The 26,307-nt window shown below is 39.0% G+C and overlaps 1 protein-coding gene across 1 annotated transcript in view; it reads left to right on the top strand.

Annotated features, from left to right (window-relative positions):
* Positions 1 to 26,307, top strand: part of LOC128686061 (adenylate cyclase type 8-like) — a gene marked incomplete in the record, with an annotated part of 931,274 nt that overhangs the window by 808,803 nt on the left and 96,164 nt on the right. The window contains 4 exon segments of the mRNA XM_070083124.1: positions 8,775 to 8,868; positions 9,585 to 9,710; positions 12,967 to 13,329; positions 24,811 to 24,933. Coding sequence (XP_069939225.1) covers positions 8,775 to 8,868; positions 9,585 to 9,710; positions 12,967 to 13,329; positions 24,811 to 24,933 — 706 coding nt within the window.

Here is a 26,307-nt window from a genome sequence, read left to right as displayed (position 1 = left end):
CCATGGTCGACAGGAATATATAATTGAATCTTGTTTCATAAAAAGCAGTTTTGACAATAATATGAATATTTCCTTTGGTTTATATAAATTAGATCCATGTATAATTAATAGAATTTGGGAAGAATTTAATAATACACTGGACAAATAATAATTTTTAAATTTTCTTGGGTAGAATAGTTTGTGAGTGAGTTGTGCAAAGGACCTATCCAAGTTGGGTCGGCGCGCGTCAGGTGTTTAACCGTTGTGGGATCTGATAGTGAGGTGCTGGCCAGACCCCTTATATAGCTTCCTTGGATGCTTTACTTTCATAGTTCCTTGACAATGTGAGTAGCCACGAAAGCGCTTGGAATTTCTCTATTCTTTCAGAGTGGTTGTTTTGCATATTCTGAAATCATCTGTTTACTGTGATCTTATTGCATATATATATATATATATATATATATATATATATATATATATATATATATATATATATATATATATATATATATATATATATATATATATATATATATATATATATATATATATATATATATATATATATATATATATATATATATATATATATATATATATATATATATATCTGGCTGAAGGAGACTCGAACCTACGAACCTTGGAACAAGGTACGCAGTGCTATACCATTCGGGTCTCCTTCAGCCAGAGATCAGTGTTTGTGTATATTTCGCCTGCTCTTGCGAATTCCTTGCATTGTTAATATCTCTAGTAAGGCTGATGCATGCAGGGGATGAGATGAAAAGCTGTAAGCCTTCTCCCTGAAAGCTGGCTGCCTTGGATCAAAGTCTAGCGCAAGCTAGACTCCAAGGTATTGGTCCAGTGCGGGTAGATTGGTAAAGCACTGCGAACCTTGTTCCAAGGTTTGTAGGTTCGAGTCTCCTTCAGCCAGAGATCAGTGTTTGTGTATATTTCACCTGCTCTTGCGAATTCCTTTGCATATGTATGTATATATATAAGATTTAAGTGAACATGTGATATCACAATATGGAAAATAACCCCTATGACAAAATATATTGAACTTCCAATTGCTTTCGTGATTTCCTTACATTATCAAGGAACTATAAATATAAAAGAAGGCATATAAGAACATAAGAACGAAGGAACACTGCAGAAGGCCTACTGGCCCATGCGAGGCAGGTCCAAGTCTCCTACCGGCTTAAGCCAATGCACCCAACCTAGTCAGGTCAGGTCACATTGACTTAAGGGAGGAACACGGCAACCGACCTGTTAGCACAAGCTATCAGGTCTAACTCACACCCACCCACATCTACTCATGTATTTATCCAACCTATTTTTAAAGCTACACAACGTTCTGGCCTCTATAACGGTACTTTGGAGTTTTTTCCACTCATCCACAACTCTATTACCAAACCAGTACTTTCCTATATCCTTCCTGAATCTGAATTTTTCCAACTTAAAACCATTGCTGCGAGTCCTGTCTAGGCTAGATATTTTCAGCACACTATTTACATCCCCTTTATTTATTCCTGTCTTCCATTTATACACCTCAATCATATCCCCCCTAATTCTACGTCTTTCTAGAGAGTGCAGATTCAGGGCCCTTAGTCTATCCTCATAGGGAAGGTTTCTGATACATGGGATCATCTTTGTCATCCTCCTTTGTACATTTTCCAGAGAATTTATATCCATTCTGTAATACGGTGACCAAAACTGTGCAGCATAATCTAAATGAGGCCTAACCAAGGATGTATAGAGTTGAAGAACAACTTGAGGACTCCTATTATTTATGCTTCTTGATATGAAGCCAAGGATTCTATTAGCTTTATTGCGAACACTTATGCACTGTTGTCTTGGTTTCAGATTACTGCTAACCAGAACTCCTAAATCTTTTTCGCAATCCGTAATATTAAGATCTACATTATTTAGTTTATATGTGGCATGGTTATTGTCCTGTCCAACATTTAGAACTTTGCATTTGTCTATATTGAACTGCATCTGCCACTTCTCCGACCACTGCATCAGTCTATTCAAATCTTCCTGGAGTGCTCGAATGTCCTCGTCAGAATGAATTCGACGGCCTATTTTGGTGTCATCGGCAAACTTGCCGATGTCGCTCTTTATGCCCTCATCTATGTCGTTTATGTAGATTGTGAACAGCAGGGGGCCCAACACTGACCCCTGTGGAACACCGCTCGTGACGCTTCCCCACTCTGATTTCTCCCCATTTATGCAAACTCTCTGCTGCCTATTTGTCAACCATGCCTCTATCCAGGAAAAAATTTCTCCTCCTATTCCATGTGCTTTAATTTTCCTCAATAGTCTCTGATGTGGGACCCTGTCAAAAGCCTTACTGAAGTCCATATACACAATATCATATTCATTACCATGATCTACCTCCTCAAATACCTTAGTGAAAAAAGTTAATAAATTCGTAAGGCAGGAACGCCCCTTTGTAAAACCATGCTGAGATTCGTTGATTAATTTATGCTTTTCAAGGTGGCTACGAACTGCCTCGGCAATTATTGATTCCATAAATTTTCCCACTATGGAGGTTAGGCTTATTGGTCTATAGTTCGAAGCTAAGGACCTGTCACCTGTTTTGAAAATAGGTATCACATTTGCCATTTTCCACTTATCTGGCACCATGCCAGTTTGTAGTGATATGTTGAAAAGATTAGCCAAAGGTGTGCTAAGCTCCTCTTTACATTCCTTTAGAACCCTTGCATACAGTTCATCAGGGCCTGGGGATTTGTTAGGTTTTAATTTATCTATTTGCCTAAGGACCATGTCACTTGTGACCCTAATAGTGCAGTTTATTATCGTCCTGTTCTACATAATTTATCATTACTGGAATATCGCTGGTATCCTCCTGTGTAAAAACTGAGAGGAAGTATGTGTTAAAAATTCTACACATTTCCTTATCACTGTCAGTGAGCTGACCCGAGGAACTTTTGAGTGGGCCTATCTTGTCCCTGATCTTACTTCTGTATACCTGAAAGAATCCTTTTGGGTTAGTCTTCGATTCTCTTGCAACTTTAACCTCATAATCTCTTTTTGCTTTTCTAATTCCCTTTTTTATTTCTCTCTTTAACTGAATATATCGATTTCTTAATTGCCCCTCTCCTCTTTTGATTTGCCTATATATGCCTCTCTTTTGACCAATCAGATATTTTAATCTATTGTTCATCCATTTAGGATCATTTTTGTTTGATCTGATTTCCCTATTTGGAACATAATTTGACTGAGCAGCTAGAACTATGCCCTGGAAAGCATCATATCGGCAACCATCACCACCTACCTGACCCTTAGTCAGGTCATTCCAGTTCAGCCCACCTAAGTAATTTTTCAGTCCTATGAAATCAGCCAAGCGAAAGTCAGGGACAGAGACTTGATTGCCATTATTAGGGGAATTCCATGATATATTAAAACTGAGTGATTTGTGATCACTCTCCCCAAGCTCATCATTAACCTCAAGATTATTAATTAGTGTTTCCCTACTGGCAAGAACCAAGTCAAGGAGGTTATTTCCCCTAGTTGGCTCTGTCACAAACTGTTTTAAAAAACAATCCTGGATCGTATCAAGAAAGTCACCCGACTCTAAATTTCCTGTCAAATTGCTCCAGTCAATCTGTCTATAGTTGAAATCTCCCATTAGCACAACATTTTCGTATGTAGATGCCTTACGAATTTCGTCCCATAGAAGTTTACTGCACTCCCTATCAAGATTTGGGGCCCTGTAAATCACACCCAAAATTAGTTTTTCTCGGCCCTCGAGAAGCTGTAACCAAACAGATTCAGTGGATGACGCTTCTAATTTAATATCTTGTCTAACACAACAATTTAAATTGTCTCTGACATACATCGCTACTCCACCACCTTTCCTGTTGACCCTGTCAGTGTGGAATAATTTATAGCCTTGTATGTGACATTCAGAGGGCATCTCTCTATCTTTCAGATTGAGCCAGGTCTCTGTTATAGCAATAATATCTATGTTTCCTGCACTTGCAATTAATCTTAGCTCATCTATCTTATTTCTAACACTCCTGCTATTAGTATAGTAAACCTTAAGGGAGCTAGTCCCTTGCTGCCCTCTGCTGTCCCCCTTTGTTTGCTGACCTGTTCTATTGTCTTTATTTATAACTTCATGCTGAATGCCTTTTATACCTTTACTGTTTCCAACCCTAGTGTTGCAACCTGCTTGTTTCCCACACACACCCATACCTCTATCTTCCATCAGTTTAAAATCATAGGCATTTCACCAATGGCCTTCTCAATCGAGTCTGCAAGTGCTACCACCCCTGCCCCAGAGAGATGTACCCCATCCCTTGCATACATATCATGTTTGCCATAAAAGTTGTTCCAGTTGTCAATGAATGGGATTGCAAGTTCCTTGCAGTATCTGTCTAGCCAGCAATTTACACCAATTGCCCTAGACAACCATTCATTTCCTACTCCCCTTCTAGGCAAGATGCTACATATGATTGGGATCCCTCCCTTAGACTTAATGAAATCTATAGCTGACCTGTACTTATCTAGCAGCTCTTCTCTCCTACCCTTCCCAATATCATTTCCACCAGCACTGAGACAGATAATGGGCTTGTTCCCATTACCTGACATGATATTATCCAGCCTGTTGACAATGTCCCCAACACCAGCTCCAGGGAAGCACACTCTATCTCTCATCTTCTTATTCCTATTACAAAAAGCACGGTCAATATATCTTACCTGAGAGTCACCAACCACAAGAATGCGCTTACCTTCATTAGCAGGGGCAGTAGTACCCTTAACTTCACTGGCCACTGAAGTACATTCATCCTGGAGAACAGAGAAGCGATTTCCTACCTTCAGATCTTCACTCTTAACTTTCCTTACTCTGATGCGCCTCCCATTACTGTGAACAACTCGCCACTTGTAGCAGGTGCTGGGCTGCACCTCACTGCTGGTAGCCGTTGCTACCTCCCCAACTACAGCCTCCTCACAGCGAGAGACAGACTGCACCTCACTGCTAGAAGTCTCATTCCCCACAACTCCAGCCACCTCACACTCTCTCCCAGACCCATTGAGGTGGACCTTCAGCCTCCTAATCTCCTCCTGGAGAAGCAAGACCTCCTCCTTCAACTCTCCAACCTCAGTTTTTAAAACACTGCAGAAGCAAGCCATGCTTTGTAACCGTCCACGCTAATCCCCAAAGCAGCTCAGGGTCTGTGACCTCACGTGACGACTGACCACTGACGACTGACTGACCACTGACGACACTACACTTCATGGTCAACATTCAACACCTGAACCTTTAAATTCAACACCTGAACCTTTAAATTCAACACCTGAACCTTTAAATTCAACACCTGAACCTTTAACGATGATGCGGGTGAGGAGGTCAAGAACCTGTCAAACATCGTTTATTTGACACCCAACCTTTAAGATTTTAATTTGTTTAATATATCTTAAATTGTTCCCAAATTTTATTAATTAAAAGGGAGTCTAATTTGTATAATGCTAAACCAATGTTCATATTAATTTCAAAACTATTTTTTGATGAAGCTTGATTCTGTTATATTTCTCTCGACCAAAGACCCGCTTGATACAGCTTTTTCGGCCTTTTGAAAATCAATTTACTGACTGAAATCTCTCACGTGAATGAAAAGAACATTAAATGTTTGGCCAATTTTAATGCTATATTTATGTTGTTGTAATGTTAGTTTGACCGTAATGAACTTTTTCACATTGTTTTACAGGGAATCTTTTAGACACAGCCATTAGCATTTTTAGGGTAATTTTTAATCAAAAAATTTTTTTTAATGAATCAGTATTTTTAAATAACTCTTTGACATTAAAATCCTTAAGTACAGAAGGTATATCATGAAAGTTTTCATGGTAAGAGAGAACTAACATATTTTTATTTAAGTAAGGTTGTTTGTCCTTTTTTTTTTTGAATTGTAAAAGTATTTCTAGCAATTGTAAAAGATTTATAAAATAAGTAATTTTTGCACTTTAGATCATTAGCTATTTCATAAATTTCAAAGATTTCTTCATCTATGAACTCCGAGTTGCAAATACTCAAAGTTCTCAAAAACATTGATGAGAATACAGAAAATTTAACTATATCATGATGTGAAGAATAAGAACAGTTATTTTTTGGTTTTCTGTACATTTAAAATTTAAAATCATGGTTCTCCTTAATAATTAAAACATCTAGAGAAGGCAAAGAGTCATTTTGCTCAAACTCAACAATAAAATTTATGGAATGAGCTAGATTTAATTTAAAAAGGAAATTGTTTATATCTATATTCTTAGGCAATAGACATAAACCATCACAACATATCTGTACCACTTAGCTCAATTATGAAGGATTTTGTTAAGCAATCTTGTTACAAAGTATTCCATGTTCAAATTGCTAAGGACAAGTGAGAGAGGATTTCTCATTGCTATAACAAACATTTGAGGGTTAAACTCGCCATTAAAAACAAACTTTGCATCCAGAATACAGAGTTTAATGAGCTCAGTGATAAATCATAATTAGCAAGTTCATCACCTGGAACTTTTGTGAACAAAGAAGTAACATCTTAGGTAACCATTTTTGTAATTATTTAAATCAGTCATGGTGCATAATTTATCCACTAAATCTATTTTGTTTTTAACATTAAAGTTAATTTTTTTTCTAACAATTGGGCTCAACATATCTATTAGCCATTTAGATAATTTATAGAAAGCCGAACCTATGGAGCTAATAATAGGCCTGGCTGGGTTACCTGGTTTGTGTATTTTTATTAATCCAAATATATGCAGTAAAGATGGATTGGTGGTCATGAATTTTTGAATGAGTTTATCCTTGCCTTTCAGTAGTCGTTTTACTGTGTTATTAAAATTACTGTTTACAAAATCTAAGGAATTCTTTCTAAGTTTGCAATAAGTATCTGTATCATTTAAAAGATCATTCATTTTACCTTAGTAATCAGTTTCTTTCAAAATTACTACTATATATATTTTGAAAGAAACTGATTACCAAGGTAAAATGAGTAATCTTTTAAATGATACAGGGTGAAAATAAAACAAAGTGTAATAACACTTAAGTTATCATGCCAAGGGCCTAAAAGTCAGCAGTGAAAAAACAAATGACGACAGAAAATTTCATAAACCAAACAACGTGGGAAATTCATGTGTGGTAATTAAGTTACAATAGCTTTTAGAGATATGGAAGAGGGAATATTTCGGAAAGAGCGTCCATAATATTCATGAGACCATAATCCGAAGATTTAACCATGGTACAGTGTTCGTACCTATAAAAATAAAATTGGAAAATCGACAAACGAGCTATGAAATTGCTGCCTGAGCTTCGAACTTTGAGCTGTCTTACGGGAAAGTGTCGCTGAATGTTAAGACTACGTCGATTCTCAGCTATTAATATTCGGGGAAGCGCTAACCCGTAGGTGTGATATAGGACCTGAAGAATGTGAAGCATTATGATTTGTTAAAGGGAGTGCAAACTACAATTTCTTAAGAGCTAAATACTCACTTTTAATAAAAAAAAAAAAGTATAGGAAAAACTATTACTTGTAAAAATAATCAAAAAGGAAGATTGATATCAATGACAAAAGTAAAAATCTTTAATATTTTAAAATTACATAACGAAAACAAATATTTGAAGCCTACAATAAAGTGAAAAATGACAAAACAATATAGAAAACTATTCAGGTCCTCTGGTGGTTGGATTCCAAACGACACTGATGGTACAAGTGCTCTCACAATATATTGATGTCAGATTTGACTACTTTACTAACAAGGTTATGACCAGTGGTCATGAAGAGGATGGTCAATGAGCCTCGGATGGATAAGACGTCAGAATAGACAACTGAATAATATAAGGCTGGGTAGTTGCATGACTGACACATATAGTGGGCCACAGATGGCAACGATGCTCGAGTGTTCCGGCTGACAAAGTGCGGGTAGTCCCGGTATTGATGCTGATTCCTGAATGTGAATGAGCATTATCTTCTAACGTAAGTACTTGGCACTACTAACTCGCTTTTCCTGTTGACTAAGAGGAAAAACAAGTCGACGCCTCAAGGAAAGGGGGAACACAACAGATTACGTCAAAGCAAACGGTACGGAAATCAATATTGTTAATCAAATATGAACACAAAGTATTATATTTAACACACCATCAAAATAAATAAAGTATTCATTACTGATGGAGAAGCCAACGCTTTCACGAAGATGTGTAGCGGGTTAAGTGAGGAGTGACACAGGGCACGGTCAACAAGTGCAAGAAAATAGAAAGGAAAAGAAAGAAATACGTCAGTGTCACCAGGCGAATCATCCCGTCATTTAGGAACGGAGGTATTGGGTGGCAATAACGTACATACTTCACCAAGAATGAAAGAAAGTACCAAAGGCAAAACACTCTCATCTGATATATAGTTGTAAATTATTATTAAGCCTATACTTAATACAGTATAATTTTAGGGACTTTATGTGCTCACAGTAGTTTAGATGCCTGACTGAAATTACTTGCATAATGAGCGATCGCTGTTCATTCTCCAAATTTGCAACTTGCGTATCTTGAAAGGGAATGTTAGTGTACAGCTGCTTTTTATCTGAGAGAATTATGCTGTCTTTCAGGGTATCAGCAGTAGCTCTGCGTCTTTCATATTATTAAACTCATTTTCTTAACAGTTGTGATTTAACCATTACTCCAGGATTATCAAATTTGTCTTGAGGTAATTTCGCCTGCAGCAGTTCCTCGGTACACTTTAAGTTACATAATTCCTTACAATGCAAGTCTAATATTACAGGCGAGTCCACGTGTCTAAGGCGACGGTGGAGTGTCTTAAGGGTGTGTATGAGGTGGAACCTGGACATGGAAAGCAGCGGGATCACTACCTTAAGGTTAGTATGCCACAAGAATCCTCTACTTCAAGGTGAAGTGACCTCAGAATTTTTTGTAAGTTCATAAAAATATACATTCAACCAGAACAAAAACAAGAGAGCATTCACTTGTTAACAGTGGACAACATTCTATACACAGCAGGTGGACGTGAATGGCCTGTCTTTTATTTACCAATTATTGATTCCAAGAGTCAGCGACGCCTGGGCTGGGCTCCAGGCTAGACCTGGATGATGACCTGATCAGTCAGGATGCTGGTGCTGGCAGACCGCAGTCCAGCACAGCCCGACTGATCAGGAAGTGTCTCTAGTAGCTTATCAAGATTCCCCTTGAAGACAGTTATGGGTCTCTTAGTAATTTCTGTATGTATGAAGATATATGAAATTAGACTGAGGAAAAGATTTAGATATTTTCCCCATATCGAGTTATCTCATAGTATACATAGCTACATCTATGCTTTTCATTGGGAATACGTTGCATCGTTGCTGAATCCCTCATGGGGAGTAATTTCAATAGCCAAATTTGGGACCAGTCCCTAAAGCATTTTCTCAGGGATTGATTATGATGCATTTTTCTAGCCTGTATTCCAAGGAGTACAGTCTGGAGGCTTTGGGTGTTCCCAGTTATTAAAAAAACAAGAATACATCTTGAATGTTTGTTAAAGATTAAAGATGCCACGGGTAATATTATGATGAGTAATGTTGAACTGTCTTGTCAGGACCATGGTGTGGAGACCTTCCTCATCAAGCGGGAGGAACCACTCCACCCCAGGCGTCGAGGACCCCGCTTCTCACGCTCCAGACTCTGGTCTGAGGACGAGCGAAACAACTGCAGCATCTCACAGGTCAGCCAGGTCTTCAGTTCACTACTTATAGTTACTATCTCAGTCTGTTCAGACAATGCCTATACAGTTCTAATTGGCAGAATAACCTGTCGCTGCTAGGTGTGCTTCGTGTCACTTAAGAAAAGCTAGAAATTAAAATCGCTAATGAAAAATTTTCATACTTTAGTAGTTCTTCCTATGGTTTCAAGTTTTTCTTCACTGTAGCTACTTTGGCAGGTTGATGTAGGAGTCTTTCACACACTGGTACCCACCTTATCAGGAGGCAGATGTGAGGGACTCATACCTCTGAACCCACCTTTACGAGGCATGTTTGGGGAAGATATATTCGCCCATTCCTGCCATGTCAGGAGTCGGTGTTTGAATATTTGTTTAAGTCTGTAAGAAATAATATAATGAAATCAGAAAAATGCCTCAGGGGACACTGGCCCCAAATAAAAGATTTGTAACGCCGTATGTGTTATCGAAATCCGTATGGAAAGAGCTTTAATATGATGTGCGTCTCAATATACAGGAGGGCCCTGCTTTACAGTGTTTCGCTTTATGGCGAATCTCTAATACGACATTTCAAATTACAATAAAAAATTTGTTTAAATGGTTCCCTGACTCGCTATTACCGCTTCCTCTCGTCACTCTGTTTACACCCGCGTCTCTCCATTATGTCTGGAAACTTTCCAGAGTTTCAAGTGTTTTAAAGTTACTATGTATTTTATATATACGCTGATAATTGTACTTTTGTCTACCTGTACCTAAATAAACTTACTGTATTGGCGTTCATGTACACATTAAAATCACTAAGAGTGTCTAAATAATGTTGACGCAATTAACACAAGAATAATATTTTCCATAATAATAATAATAATAATAATAATAATAATAATAATAATAATAATAATAATAATAATAATAATAATAATAATAATAATTGCTCTGAGGCTCTTTAAATGTCGTATATTACGTTATTATTGACATCTTCAATAATCCATCTGTGAGAAGCTGCATTAGGTATATTATTACAGGATTAACTGTAACAATATATTTCGTATGCCTTCACTCATAGCCTCATTCACTCTAAAACTGGTGTGCTGCTGTTATTTATTCTACCGCACTAACGTGAAAACAACTTGTGCACAATGCAAGGCGTTTGTATTGTGGGGAAGAAGCTTCAGATACGCTGCATAATGCAAAATGAAAGCGTATCATCATAAAGTAGACAGGTATTAATACGTGTTTGTCTGACCGCTCACCAACCGTTCACTCTCAGTTTGTTTACATTCTCCTCGTGTTTCTCGTTCTCTCTCTTTTACGATGGCATCTAAGGGTAGTTGTGGCAAAAAGAGGAGTTGCAAGCCTCTTACTTTAACTGTGAAGTTCGAAATGATTAAACTCAATGAACACGGCATGTCGATGGCAATAAGTAAAATAATAATAATAATAATAATAATAATAATAATAATAATAATAATAATAATAATAATAATCGGTCTGGGGCGCTTTAAATGTCGTATGTTACGTTTTTATAGATATTTTCACTTATTCATCTATGACATTTTTTCCAAAATTATTTAAGAAATACGCTACATATCATATAAACAAAATATATTCGTGTATAATTCATAATAAAACTTATACCTAATTGTGAGGTTTGTTAGCCAGGCGGGCAACCACGTCTGACTTCCTACAATAACTACTACACACCTATCTCCCTACATTAAGACTACAAATATTTTAAGGTAAGTAACGAGTGTACTGTACGTGCATTTTACTTTTTTATTGTCTTTTATGCCTGGTTCTATTGCTAACTTAATATATAATAGTGAAAACATGTTATCGGGCATTTGTGCGCATTTAAAAGTGAAAACTGGGTGATTTGCTTTACGGCATTAGCTTGGCAACTAACCCACCGTATAAGCGGGGCTCTTCTGTATTGAAACAAAACAAAATCCTTAAGTTGTGCCACACCAAATTGATATTTTGGAAAGTCTTGTACATTTTTTAAATTAACTTAAAAAGGCCTCAAAAATGATGCATCACTCAACGTATTGCAAAAACATGCACACAATATTCAGCAACGCATCCTCATTTAAAATTCTGAAATGCCGTATAGTCTAAAATTTGCTCCTTGGTGGAAAGATGCCTGTGACAGAGTTCTACTGACTCTCATGTACACTGACTAATACAGAAACAAACTCATAAACAGTTATTCGCATATATAGATAAGATGCTATATTCGTTATTTGTTCCTTATGGTAACTCACATCAACACATTGCTGCTGTAAATGGGTGGAAAAAGTGGTAACATTAATTATCATTGCCTTCAACCTCTTATTTTTTAAGATAAAATTGGATCTTCTATTGTTTAAAATTATATTTAACTGTGTAACTGAATTTAAGAAGTAAACAAGTTTTGGGTCTCTGTCAAGACACTGTGAATAATTATTATCTCCAGCTAAATTTAATAAATGTTAACTGAATCTCAACTCACACCATCACTGTCAAGTCTCGACTTATATGTTTAATGTCGGGTATAGATGATTGCAGCAAACTTTGGCACTGTAGGTAACTATATACCGGGAGTAAAGATAATTTATGTGAGAGTCGGGTTTTGCTGAAGCCACTACTCAAAGAGTCGTGAAAAATATTCAAGCATCAAATATTATATGCGAGTGAAGATCAAGGTGATGGTTTGTTTATAGCAAGCAATTATATTATTATTATCGTATACTACTTGTTTTATATCTGAAAACAAAATATTTCCCTACCTTATAGTGTTTTCTTTATTTTAAAATTCCTTTCATAGTAATAATCATTAAAATTCAATTAAAATAACTTGCAATGACCAGTAATTGTATTTTGTGCTCAAGTTGTGCGCAAGAAGTAAAATCTGGGTTTAGGGTCAACTAAATCCTGCAGTTATTTCTGCAGTGAAGTAGTTGAAAGGATTCTACAGAAATGTACAGTGAAATTCGCAACTGTTGTTCTAGCATTTTCCTTAAGTTTTCACAAAGCATGCGTGTGGGTCAAAGAGTGAGAGGAATAGCGAAGGTTCGATAATACGTTCGCTAACCAGGATCAAACAAGATACTCTTTTGTATGATAAAAGTATGGTTTTTTATTTTATCTGATTGTTATCTAGTGGCTTTTTAATGAAGCCGTTGCCTTTAATGTTGTCATGAGGTGGCGTGTATTGACTTCTCATTTGCTAGACTCAGTAATGATGTACGCTATTAAGAGACCTCATTTCCTGTATTACACACAGAGGGTATCATCCTTGGAAACAAATACCTCCAGCTCCCCAGTTCACCGCCAGAGAAACACATCGATCACCACCATACCCTGCAATTACCAACAGAACCAGTCAACCACTACCACCCCAAGTACCCGTCACGGCAGTCAGACCCAAACCATCAGTGAGTGTACTGGTGCCAATGGTCACACAGTCAGCACAGCTTCCGCCGCAGGAAGAGGAGTCATAAAATCCAACAGATCATCTTCAACAGAGACAGACACTGGAGAGGAAGGAACTAGAAAATCAGAAGGTCTTGGCAGCGGGACAGGTTCTCCAACTCAACTGGATGAGGAGAACACCGCCGACTGGACCCCTGAAATACCGTTTGGGAATGTGAGTTTTATCTATCATTCAGTGTGGTGAAAGATGAGTGTAAGATGAGTGTAAGATGAGTGTAAGATGAGTGTAAGATGAGTGTAAGATGAGTGTAAGATGAGTGTAAGATGGGTCTTACTACTTCAGTGACTCATCTCAGTAAATAAAACTTGTGTATATCTTATAACAATATATATGAAGTATACTTATTCTCGAAAAAAATTATTTGTATATTAGAAATTGTACAATCTACATTTAAAAAGAAGGTAAAAATTAAATCATTCTATATAACTACTACATTTGATTTATAATTTTTATAATCAAGAATGTTGATATCTAGTAAGACAAATGTTTCCTAGACGGTTAATGTGGTAGTGATGGACATTAACAATAGCCTGTAATATTTGTTTTCTATGATTCTTTTCAAGTCCCAGTTTTTATGATAATGGTTCTGAAAGTTATGTGCCAAATCCACAATACTCCCGAGTGATTTTATTTTTAAAAAATAACTGAAGATACTATTACTGAATTTTATTTACAGTTTATCACAGTAAGTAATGTAACTTGCTGGGGTAAAACAGTATTTTATATTTCTTTTGTAAGCGACCTATGATGACACACTCGGCATATTCCCAGATGGTATTGAATTTATGAGCACGGGTTTGTGTGTGTGTGGATGTGCGTACTCACCTATATGTGGTTGCTGGGGTCGAGTCACAGCTCCTCGCACCGCCTCTTCGCTAGTCTCTACTAGGTCCACTCTGTCCCTGTTCCAAGAACCCTATCGTACCTCTTCTTAAAACTATGTATGGATCCTGCCTCTGCTACTTCACTCTCCAGATTGCATTATTTCCTGACAACGCTAAGGCGGAAGAAATACTTCCTAATATCCCTATGACTCATCTGAGTTTTCAACTTTCTGCTGTGTCATCGTGTTCCTGGGTCCCATCTCTGAAACATTTTGGCCATGTTCACCTTGTCAATTCCTCTCAGTATTTTATACACCATTATCATGTCCCTTATCACTTCTGTCCTCCACTGTCGCCAGGGTGAGTTCCCTTAACTCACATGCCTTGACAGGTAAGGAGTATTATATCCTCGTAGGCTATAATACTCCTTACCTCCGGGACCAGTTTTGTTGCAAGCTTTTGCAACAAAAGCTCCAGTTTCTTGACGTGTTTGACCAGGTGTGGGTTCCATACTGGTGCTGCATACTCCAATATTGACCTGACGTACACAGTGTACAGTGTCGCTAATGACTCCTTGTTTAGATGTCGAAATGTTATTCTTAGGTTTGCCAGACGCCAGACATGCTGCAGTAGTTATTTGTTTGATGTACGCCATGGGAGATGTGCTCGTTATCATGCACACCCCAATATGCTTTTCTTTGAGTTTTCCAGTCTTTCACCGCCTAGGCTGTACTCTGTCTGCGGTCTTCTTTGTCCTTCCCCAAGCTTCATGACTTTTCTACTTCGTGGAGTTAAACTTCAATCATGCTTGCAGCCTGTCCAGATCTCCCTTGTAGACTTATTTGTGCAATGGAAGAATGTAGCAAATAATGTTGCAGCAGAAATAATAGCTGGAGGCAGCGCAGATGAAAAGTCACACACACATGAGCTGCTGAATTTCTGCAATAAACACACCCTAAGTCAGCAGATAGTGGCGCCAACAAGACTGGAGAACACACCTGACCTTATTTTTACAAATAATAAGGACCTGGTATGAAACATAATATCAATCTAATCGAAGTCCAAACTTACATGCACAGGGGTCCTGACCAGCAAAATGCAAACAGCTACGAGGGTGCCTTCACCAAATTCAACTTCAGCAACAAGAACATCAACTGGGATCAGGTAAACCATCCCTAAATGAAACATGTTGGAAAGATATCTTAAATAACATGGACTTCCTGGCAGCTGAAGTATGTTCAAGGCATATCCCCTAATAAAAAAGAAGAGAAGTAAACAGGGGAGAGAGAGAGAGTCGTTCCCTCTACAGGAGAGGGCGAAGAATCACTGAGCTGTTCAAGAACACAAGATTATCTGAAACACGGAAGGAAGCGCTAACAATGGAAGTGGAAAATACTGATTTTAAGTTAAGGGATTCATACAGGATCCAGGAGAGACAGAAGGACCTAAAAGCGTTTAGTGAAATTGAAAGAAATTCGAAACATTTCTTTTCATATGCCAAAAACAAGGCAAAACAACATTTTCTAGTATCGGGTCCCTGCTCAAACAAGATGGAACTTACACAGATGATAACAAAGAAATGAGTGAGATACTGAAATCTTAACATGACAAATATTTTTTCATGAATGAGCCTCAAAACTAAGTCAAAGTATGACAAATTTCTGATATAACCCTAACTCCACTAGACGTTAAGAAAGCTGTTGATAACATGTACGTGCACTCAGCCCCATCCCCAGACTCATGGAACTCTGTGTTCATTAAGAACTGCGGGCTCTAAGTATGCTGTGGAGAAGGAACATAGACACAGTTGAAATTCCACAGTCAGTAAACACAATGGATATAGCCCCACTCCATAAAGTTGGCAGCAAAGCAATAGCTAAGAACTGTAGACTAATAGCTTTAATATCCAACATCATAAAAATCATTGAAAGAGTAATAAGCAAGACTGCAAACCACTTGGATTCATAACAGTTGCACAATCCAGGGCAACATGGGTTCAGAGCAAGTTGCTCCTGCCTCTCACAACTACCGGATCACTCGGATATGTTCTTAGATGCACTGCAAGACAAATAGAATGCCGATGTGGTATACAGAGATTTTGCAAAAGGCTATGAGAAGTGCGATCATGAGGTAATAGCACACAAAATGCGTGCTAAATGGATGTTTGGCAAAGTAGAAAGATGGATCTTCAACTTTCTAACCAATCGAACACAAAGTGTAGAAGTAATCAGAGTTAAATCGGAGCCTGCCATATTGAAGAGCTCTCTTCCACAAGGGACAGAACTCGCCTCCATCCTTTTCGTCACTCTCATATCAGATATAGAAAGAGATATAAACCATTGCACCGTATCTCCAGGAAGATATAAACCAAATTTTCCAATGGGCATCGGAGAACAATAAGATGTTCACTGAAGACAAATTCCAACTACTCCGTTATGGAAAACTGGAGGAAATAATAGCTAGAACTGCTCACCACAGTGCCACTATCACATCTGCGAGGAAAATGATAGAACGTTCAAAACAAGAGATGCCAAGCCAATGATGATCCTTTTCAAATCACTTGTTCTCTCTAGGTTGCAGTACTGTTGTACATTAACATCTTCATGCCAGGCAGGTGAAATCACAAGAGTCCACACAGTAGCAGCAACAGCAAAAACAGCATGAGGCATTCTTGACCTTCCCCAGTGCTTAGGATTAATGCCTAAAATTGTGATGTGGCTCCAAAAGGATCCTGTATTGCTTGCTGCCTTTGCACCTCCTGACATCATCTGCTGCTATGCAGCTGCCACACCCTTCGAGCCCAGTGTGGGTGGGGTTTGTGGCAGCCCAAGGTACCTAGCTTCTCCCTCCAAGTCCCATGGGGGCAGGGAATGGGGCTATGCCTGGGGACAGCTGGTCCCTGAAGACGAGCAGGTACTTGTACCTCTTCCCATGACAGAAATTGGTCTGAGACACTCCCTCGACAAGGCCGGTCCATCTCTTGGAAAAGGTCCTGGCCGAACGATTTTACTGGCGAATCTACAACAGAACGGAATGGTGAAATCACAGATCTAGAGAATGTACAGAGAACATTTACTGCACATATGAGTTACATCAAACACCTTAACTACTGGGAGTACTTGGAAGCACTTGACTTGTACTCAATGGAGCGCAGGCGAGAGAGATACATCATAATCTACACCTGGAAAATCCTAGAGGGACTGGTCCTTAATCTGCACGCAGAAATCACTCCCTAGAAAGGCAAAAGACTTGGCAGGCAGTGCAACATAACTCCAATGAAAAGTAGGGCTGCATTAGTACATTAAGAGAAATTACAATAAGTGTCTGGGGCCCAAGACTGTTCAGCAGCCTCCCACCAGCCATTAGGGGAATTGCCAATAGACCCCTGACTGTCTTCAAGAGGGAGCTAGACAGATACCTAAAGTCAGTGCAGGATCAACTGTGATGTGGATCGTACGTTGGACTACGTCCGGCCAGTAGTAACAGCCTAGTTGATCAGGCCCTGATTCACTGGGAGGCCTGTTCATAGACCGGGCCACTTTGGCGTTGATCCCCGGAGTACCCTCCAGGTGGGCTCCAGGTACATGACATTCTCGTATTGATGCTGGGCTTCTCTGCTTATAAGCTCTTCGGCTCACACTTGTTTTCCTGATTCCTTTGCCTTCTATACTTTTTCCATGCTCTATTACACCTGGCTTTGACCTCTCCACACCTCCGAGCAAACACGGGCTTACTCTGGTCTTGCCGTTGTTTCTGTTCCCCTTTGACGCGAACTTCTCCTGTGCCTCCCTGCATTTTGTGGTCACTTGTTCCATCATTTCATTTACTATCTTCCCCTCTATCTCTCTTTTCCCCTGCACCTCATGTAGTCCCCGTTTTATAAGTTTGGTTTCTCCTGTCCTCGAGCAGCTTCACTCTCCAATGTTAATTAACTCTGTTATATATTCGAAACTCAGTACCAAGTGATCACTAGTGGCAAGGGGCTTTTCATGTGTGCTATCTCCTATGTCTGAACTGTTCAAGGAGTATACAAGGCCCAGTCTTGTTGGCTCATCCTCTTCTCTTTCTCTGATTGTGTCCCTAACATGTTGGTGTATAAAGTTTTTCCTCACTACTTCCATCATCTTTGCCCTCTACGTCTTTGGTCCCCCATGTGGCTCCAGGTTTTTCCAGTCAGTCTCCTCATGATTGAAACCTCCCCATGATGAGTAACTTTGCCCTGCCCATGTGGGCCCTTCTAACCATCTCAGCTACTGTGGTCACCATCACTCTGTTGTTGTCATCATACTCTTGTTTTCGTCTCCTGCTGTTTTGTGGTGGGTTGTACATCACTGCTTTCATCATTTTTGGACCCCCAGTGTGAAGTGCTCCTACTAAATAGTCATCTGCTATAACTCAGCCTAGTCCTCTTATCTCCTCTAAACTCCATTGGTGTTTAATGAGCAGTGCAACTCCTATTTCCCCTCTGTTCCCTTTGTCTTTCCTCAGGATCTTATATGCAGTCAGGAAGATCGCATCTGTTATCACCCCTGTGAGCTTTGTTTCCATGAACGCTGTGATATCCAGGAATACCACAATAATTCTTTTCTGTCATTCCTCACTCTTCTTTGTTATTCCATCTGCATTGGTATACCACACCGTCAGCTTCCTTTCCACAACTGTATTCTGTGGGCCTGGAGAGGCTGAAGAGGGCTGAAGGAGTGGAAGGGAGGGCTGGATATTATGGGAGACTGTTGTTGTGGTATTAATGCTGGGAGAGGCTGTGACTGTGGATGTGGAGTGTGGCTTATTTCTGGTTATTGTGTTTGGTTGGTTTAGGGTGGTAGGGGTTGACAGGAGTCTGTGGGTGGTTCTGTGAGCAGTTGTGTTTGTTATTTTCCCCTGAGTCTGTGGTCTTCTGTCTGGTGGTGCTTACCCTGTCTTCTCTTCTTTCCTCTGGCACCTTCTTACTCTCTCTCAGTTATTCCTGTTCTTTTGTGTTCTGTCACGGTTGAGGTGCACTTTCTGGTATTTTGGGGGAACTTTTAATAGTGGTTTCCACTGTAAAATTTTGTTTCAGTCTATTTCTGTTTCCCATGTCAATTTGACTGACTGGGCATTTTTATCCCTCAAGTACCAAGTCTCGGAAAATTTATCAGCTAGGTCATGTCCTCTCCTGTTATTGTAATGATTCTCTCAATATCTTTACCTCTCCATGTCTTCTTTCATCCCAGGTTCTTCTTTGTGCCTCATAAAGCATATGAATAATAAATGACCTCTCCTCCTCTTCTCATTCCTTAGCTCTGGTTTCCCTTATCATCTCCCGGACATCCCAGTGGCCTGATATCATTTCCTCAAGGGATTTTTTTTTGCTCCTTCCTCTCCTTCAGCCCCCTCTCTGTTTGTTGATGTTCCTGCAACCAGCACGTTGCTCTTCTCAGTCCCTATCTCTGTATTCTGCTTCAGCACTTCCAGTTCCTCCACCAGGCTCTGCATCATTGCCTCAGCAGCTACAGATAATAACTCTCACTACTTGCTCTTTGTGTTCTTGTGTTCTTGTCTTTTTGCCAATGCTTCTTTCTCAGACCCTTGCCTCTATGTCGTACCAAGTTTTTTTTTTTTTTTTTTTGGGGGGGGGGGGGTCAGTGTGAGTGCGGTAGTGTTAGTGTGTTCGTATGTATGTGGTTGCAGGAGTTGGGTCCAAACTCCTGTGTGTGTTTGTGTGCGTGCACACGTGTGTGTGTGTGTGTGTGTGTGTGTGTGTGTGTGTGTGTGTGTGTGTGTGTGTGTGTGTGCAGTAGTGACGAGGATAGTGCATTAGGTGAAAGTGCAGCAGTGGAGAAGTAAATAAAGCATTCATGAGTAAAAGGCTAGGAGGCTTACTGCAGCCCTCTGGTACGAGTCATTCAGCTCTCTTTTATGGGGTATTTGATGGATTAAATATAACCATTATCTTGCATGTCATCTCAGGCTACTAAAAGCACATTTCAGAGGGAGGTTGGTGATTTCGGTAAGATTGCTTGGTTACCTTATTCACAAAAAACACCTCTAACTACCAGACTCTCTCTTGTCTCCAACTGGATAACATGACACTCAGATCTGTCTTTATGTACGGGAATATTGTTGCTGTTGATGCCGAGTGTTTTTCCTTTCAATCTTTCCGAAATTCTATTCACTGTTAGATGAGAACATTTCTTAAACAGAAACTAATTTATGGTGTATTCTCGATTCTCTATTCTTATATTGTTCTTTGACTGCGCTAAATTCTGGTGCATAGCACGACCAAGAGCGGCTCTTCCTTAGAGAAGTACCTGGGTTCGTGGTATATTTTTACCTGATATTCGCTCCTGTTCTTTCATATGATGTTGTGAGGGACAAGGCTAACCTGAAAGCGTCTTTCCTCTGAGAAATAGTGTCTCTGTTCATAACTAAACCTGTTTATAAACACTTTTATGTTGACGTGCTTCTCTTCAATGGTGGAGAGAAGTGGATGAAATACCGACACGATGGACAAAGCCACAAATGCAGCATAATGCGAATTTTTATTTACACCGTTTTCCTCACGTCATAAGCAGATCTATTTGTGATAAAGCCCACTGTGTGGGCGAAACGTTGTCAATAAAGTATTGCATTATACTTCATTTGATTTGATATTGAGTTCAGCTCGTTGTCAGTCCGTCGGTTGTGAAAAGTGTTCCCATGCACTAGAAAATCAATGTTTGCATTGCTGACCAGTCTTAATTATATCAACACATGCAACAACATGAAAACTGTGTTTAGACATTGCCTCTCAGTTCGCATGCATCCCTATGGACAGACTGTCTAGTTTCTCCAAACCTTAATATCACCCTACTCGAACCTTATTCTTGCGCTTCAGGACTTCATTCAACTAGTGAAGAATTATGTAATCTTCAATTTCTTCTTTTTTAAATCTGCATTCTGCCAACAAACACATTTAGAGAGAAACTACAAACTGGGAAACTTGTCAGCCGATTAGGAAACTTTACGACGGTAATAGGACCAACCTTAGATCTGCCTCAGCACTAAATGGAATCATATGAGGAACATCTGTTTAGATGGAATAGGACAGCAGTGAAAATAATTAGGAAGAAGGGAGGGATTCCTGTTATACGTGGCATTCTGCCAAACAGGAATGTTGGAAATATGTGGCTGTACAGGGGAACTGGTTATAATTACTGGCTAACTAGATGATCACTAAGGTTATCTCAAAGCTATTTATTGATAATTGCCATTGTTTTTAAGTCAGGAATAACATATATGTAAGTGATAGAGTACATTTATCGAGGCAGGTGTAGCAGGAAAAAGATGGGGTAGCTAGGAAAAGATGAACATGAAGAAGATGCATAAGAAAGAGTTCCTTATCCTTTACTATAGAAATAATCGTATTGCTTGAAATATGATGAAGGAGAGATTTGTGGCATACTCAAGTTTATATTTTACTAAAACCGAGACATGATTTAATTTAAAGTCTGAACTTTCCGAATACTACATTCAGGGGTTTAAGTTGTTCCATATAAATATTTGTTTCTTTACCTCTTCTAACATAAACATATTGATCCGTAACTTGACTTTTCATGCGTTTGTAAATTTCTTCTTTTTATCTGCCAAGAAATGTTTTAGTCTGCTATTTATCCGTTTACTTAATCTAATTTCTCTCTAGGGCATATATGAACATATTGAACATTGTTTAGCAAAATCTTATATACGCTCTTCCCTTCATTAGTATTTGTTGACAGAATCACAAGCCACATATACCCAATCAAAGAAAGACAGGAATTCTGTAAGACATTTATAATCTGAAGAACAAAAATCTGGGACATTTACTACATTATCTTCATTATCAAAGTCACAGCTGATATTTAATGAAACAGATTTTTATCACATGTGCTAAGATCTTTCGTGATCTCTTGATTATTTTCTAGAATCTTTTTGTTTGCCAAAATCAAGGAAAGCAGATTATTCCTTTCGGCTGATTTTGTTAGTTACTACTTCAAAAAATAATCCTGAATTATTTCTAGAAAGATGGTTGGACTTTAAATTCACAGCCAATTTTTATCCCAAATTTTTATCACTTTATCACTTGCCGCGAGTTCGAACCCCACTCGTACGGTGGTTTCTCCAATATGCGACGAGTCCTGCTCCATCTCATGAGGTGTCCATGATGAATTTGAGCCTATCAACCTCGCTGACTTCTTCATCACTTTGTCGTTGTGCATCATTATAGTAAGACCGAAGTATGTGTTTGATGTTTTCTCTCTAAACATCAGTTTGTCGTTTTTACTATTTTCCTCTATGATATAAATGGAGTTTTCGTATTCTTCCTTTAGTTTGTATTTTAGATAATATTGGTCACAAGGAAATGAATCTTCACAGAAACTCATGTATGGAATCGTCAACTGTTCTCCCTCATTATTCATCTCTAGAAATACTTGTATCCCTTCCTTCATTAAGATTTACGTAGGCGCTCTTTTTCGTCGCACTTCCAGTCTGTGGGATGTTGATAAGTGTTCCACTCTGTCTCTCACAAGTCGCGTTAATGTAATCATAACGCAGAGAACTCTTTCTCCTTGATGTCGCCATAACAAAATAATTTTCCTCGAATTAATCCTAACAGAAAAGTGATTTCATCATCTGACAGTCGCAACAGTGAGGTCTCTCTCTCTCTCTCTCTCTCTCTCTCTCTCTCTCTCTCTCTATCTCTCTCTCTCTCACCCTTTCTCTCTCTCTCTCTCTCTCTCTCTCTCTCTCTCTCTCTCTCTCTCTCTCTCTCTCTCTCTCTCTCTCTCTCTCTCTCTCTCTCTCTCTCTCTCTCTCTCTCTCTCTCTCTCTCTCTCTCTCTCTCTCTCTCTCTTTCTCTCTCTGATTCACTTCTTCTTTCCTCTCTAGCTTTCCTCAACCTTCTCCATCTCACTTGTCTCCTCTTCCTTATCTCCATCTGTTCATTTTAGAACGCATGGCTGCACATATGAATTTGTATACAGGAATGCGCATTTGCATTTAGACGTAAATAAATGTCTCTGCGTTTGCGTAAATATACACGCACATTTTTTGAGCATAATTACGTCTGTGCATGAAATACAGACATACTGTGTATAAATATATTTAATACACCAGCTATTTCCTGCCGAGGCAGGGTGACCCCCATAGAGAAGAAACATTTTCACCGTCACTCCCTTCATCACCGTCTTGCCAGAAGGGGGCTGATGCTATAGTTCAAAACAGCAAACATCCCCACACATCTTCCAGAGTTCTCGCACCGGTCTTCCCACCTCCAGGACTCAAGTCCGGCTAACCAGTTTTCTTGAATCCATTCTTAAAAATTACTTTACTAGCACTCCAACAGTAGGTCAGGTCATAAAAAACACTTGCCTCTACGCACTCTTGCTGAATGAGACCCTCGCACTCATAACCCCCTTTACCCCACCCTCCAACCTTTTCTAGGACGACCCCTACCCGCCTTTCCTCCCCTACAGATTTATACGCTCTCCAAGTTATCCTATTTTGTTTCATCCTAAACAATCCTTCTTCAGCCCACACTTCTTTCTAAACCGCAAGCTACGACTTCTCTGTATAATACTCACACCAAACATAGACCTCCAACTTCCTCCTTGCTGAAGCATTCACAACTCATGCTTTACACCCATTATGGTCATATACATTTCCTTTTTGCCTCCATGGACAACGTTCTTTGTTTCCACAGGTGCCTTAATGCACCGCCCACCTTTTTCCCGTCGTCAATTCAGTGGTTCACCTCGTCGTTCTTAGTCCTCTACTAAATATCTGAACACATTTACATCCTCTATATTCCCTCCCTCCCTCTAATCTGATATCCAATCTTTCATTGCCTAACTTTTTGTTATCCTAATCACTTTGCCCTTTCCAATGTTTACTTTTTAATTTTCTTCTTTTACATACCCTCCCAAATTCGTCCACCAACCTTTGCAACTTCTCTTCAGAATCTACCGAGAGCACAGTGTCATCGGCAAAAGTAACCGTGACAACTCCCACTTTGTTTTTGATTCTATATCTTCCAATTCCACACCTCTCTCCACCTACCCTACATTCACCTCTCTTAGAACCCCCTTCTATAAATATATTAAACAACTATGGGGACATCACGTATCCCTGTCAAAGGCCTACTTTTACTGAGAAAAAAATCTTCCTCTCTTCTAAATACCCTAACCCGTGCCTCACTATCCTCGTAAAAACTCTTAACTGCTTTCAGTAATCTAACATCTATTCCTTATAATTGCAATATCTGACACATTGCTCTCTTATCATACGCCTTTTCCAAATCCATAAATGCAGCAAAGACTTTTTTACCCTTATCTAAATACTGTTCACTTATTTGCTTCAATATAAACACTTTATCTACACATCCTCTGCCCTTCCTAAAGCCTCCTGGTTCATCTGCGACTCATCACGAACTCCAAGGCTGAGGGACCGATTACCTCGTCTTTTGTACACAGTTTTACAATCTTTCCGTTATGTCCTTGAATATACATTGATAAATCCACTGACTGGCGAAACGTCTATAAATAAAGATATCCAGATGTTGCGTTTGTATCTAATTCTTCATCATTTCTTATCTGTGTATTGAACCTACACAGATTTAATAAAAATTAAGTAGCAGTTTTTTTATGATAAGCAACATTATTCTTTAAATTTTATTACTTATTTAATTTAGAAAATGTTTAGTGTGCTGCAGCCCTGAGGGATATTCTGATAATCCAATACTGTTTCTAATGTATTACTGTGTTACTTGCTAATTTTGGGAAAGATTTGTTGTTATTTCATTGATATTCAACAGCTGGAGATGGACTGGGAGGACGAAGCCTTCCTTGAAGACGAGTTTACTGATATTCTTGAAGAAGACGACGAGGACACTGAGGTGGCGCAGTTTGCAAGTCCCACCAGTAACTTTACACATGAGGTCAGTCTTGTATCTGTTGTTAGGTGTACGAGCATAGCCATGCTCGTGGTGTCAGGTCTTCAGTATTTAGTGGGCGAGTGAGTGAAGCGCTTTATACCTTATTTATTATTATTATTAAAGATTCGGCGGTATTCTCCCGGCCCGGACCTTTTCCAAGTGGTGGCCCGGCCTTGGCTCCCTGTCTTGGGAGTGTCTGAGACTTAAGTCTTCCATGGGAGGAGGACCAACTGTCCCCAGGCCTAGCCACAAGCTAGGTCTCTCTGGTCAGCCATCCCCGCCCCAAGGGGGCTAATGGGAATGACAGTCTTGTGAGCTGCAAGCTCAGGCTCAGGCACCTACCCTACCCTAGAAGGGCTGGGCATGGTGTCGATGTTTATACCTTAGGTTAGATTCAACTATACTCTTATCTATTATTCCTTCTGGTTAAGAATGAAGAAATAAATAATAATAATAATAATAATAATAATAATAATAATAATAATAATAATAATTTATTATTATTTTAATTATTGATATTGATATTATTTGTTAAATATCTAAAAATGATAAATGTATATTTCACATATATTGTTCATTAATATACACTTGAATAAATCTGAGGTACTGAGTTACAGGTTCTCTATGAAACACTTTTACAAATGGTCAGAAGCGATCCTTCATGGAGAAAATAAATGACAAGATGGTTGACTGATTGGTTGATTGGCTGTGAACCTAAAATCAATCTCGAATATTTTAATCCATGTTACGGACCTACTGGGATTAAAGTCTTGATGTGTTTAGATGGCCGCAAGGAAGATGAGAGGAATCATGGCCGTGGAGACATCTGTTAACTCCGAAACATAGTAAACACATTATATTTATGACTGAATACAAATATCGACTCATTTAGCATTGTAAGGGAGGAGATGATTGGCGGATGAGATCTCGATTTCTATAGGAAATGTTGGTCGACTACTTTTAAGTCAAACCCTTGTAGGTTTAGCGCTTCTTTTTATTATGATGATAATAATAATGCTTTTAAGTTAGGGATCGGTAAGTAAGTTTACCAGGAAACATTTGTTTTTCTTTCTGATCTTGCCCTCTGATGAAGAATATAAAAACCAATAATCATAGTTGGATGATAGTGTGTAACTGGTAGTATTTAAGTGAGTTTTTTTTTTCTTACACGGAGTTTGATAAGGTTAGGGTAAGGATTCGGGTAGGGTAAGCTAAGAGCTGTTACCTACATCAGCTCATTTGAAAGCCTTTTTATTATGAGACATACAAATAGGGAACAGGACGAGTTGGAGCAATCTGTGGGTCAGCATTTTCATTTAATCAACTGTCTTTATCTCATTGATATGATTATGGTGTACAGACTCGAGTCATCATGGG

The sequence above is a fragment of the Cherax quadricarinatus genome, chromosome 9, assembly GCF_038502225.1.
Source record: "Cherax quadricarinatus isolate ZL_2023a chromosome 9, ASM3850222v1, whole genome shotgun sequence".
Lineage (NCBI taxonomy): Eukaryota > Metazoa > Arthropoda > Malacostraca > Decapoda > Parastacidae > Cherax > Cherax quadricarinatus.
Note: the sequence above shows the minus strand (reverse complement) of the source record. Positions and strands in the feature narration are given on the sequence as shown.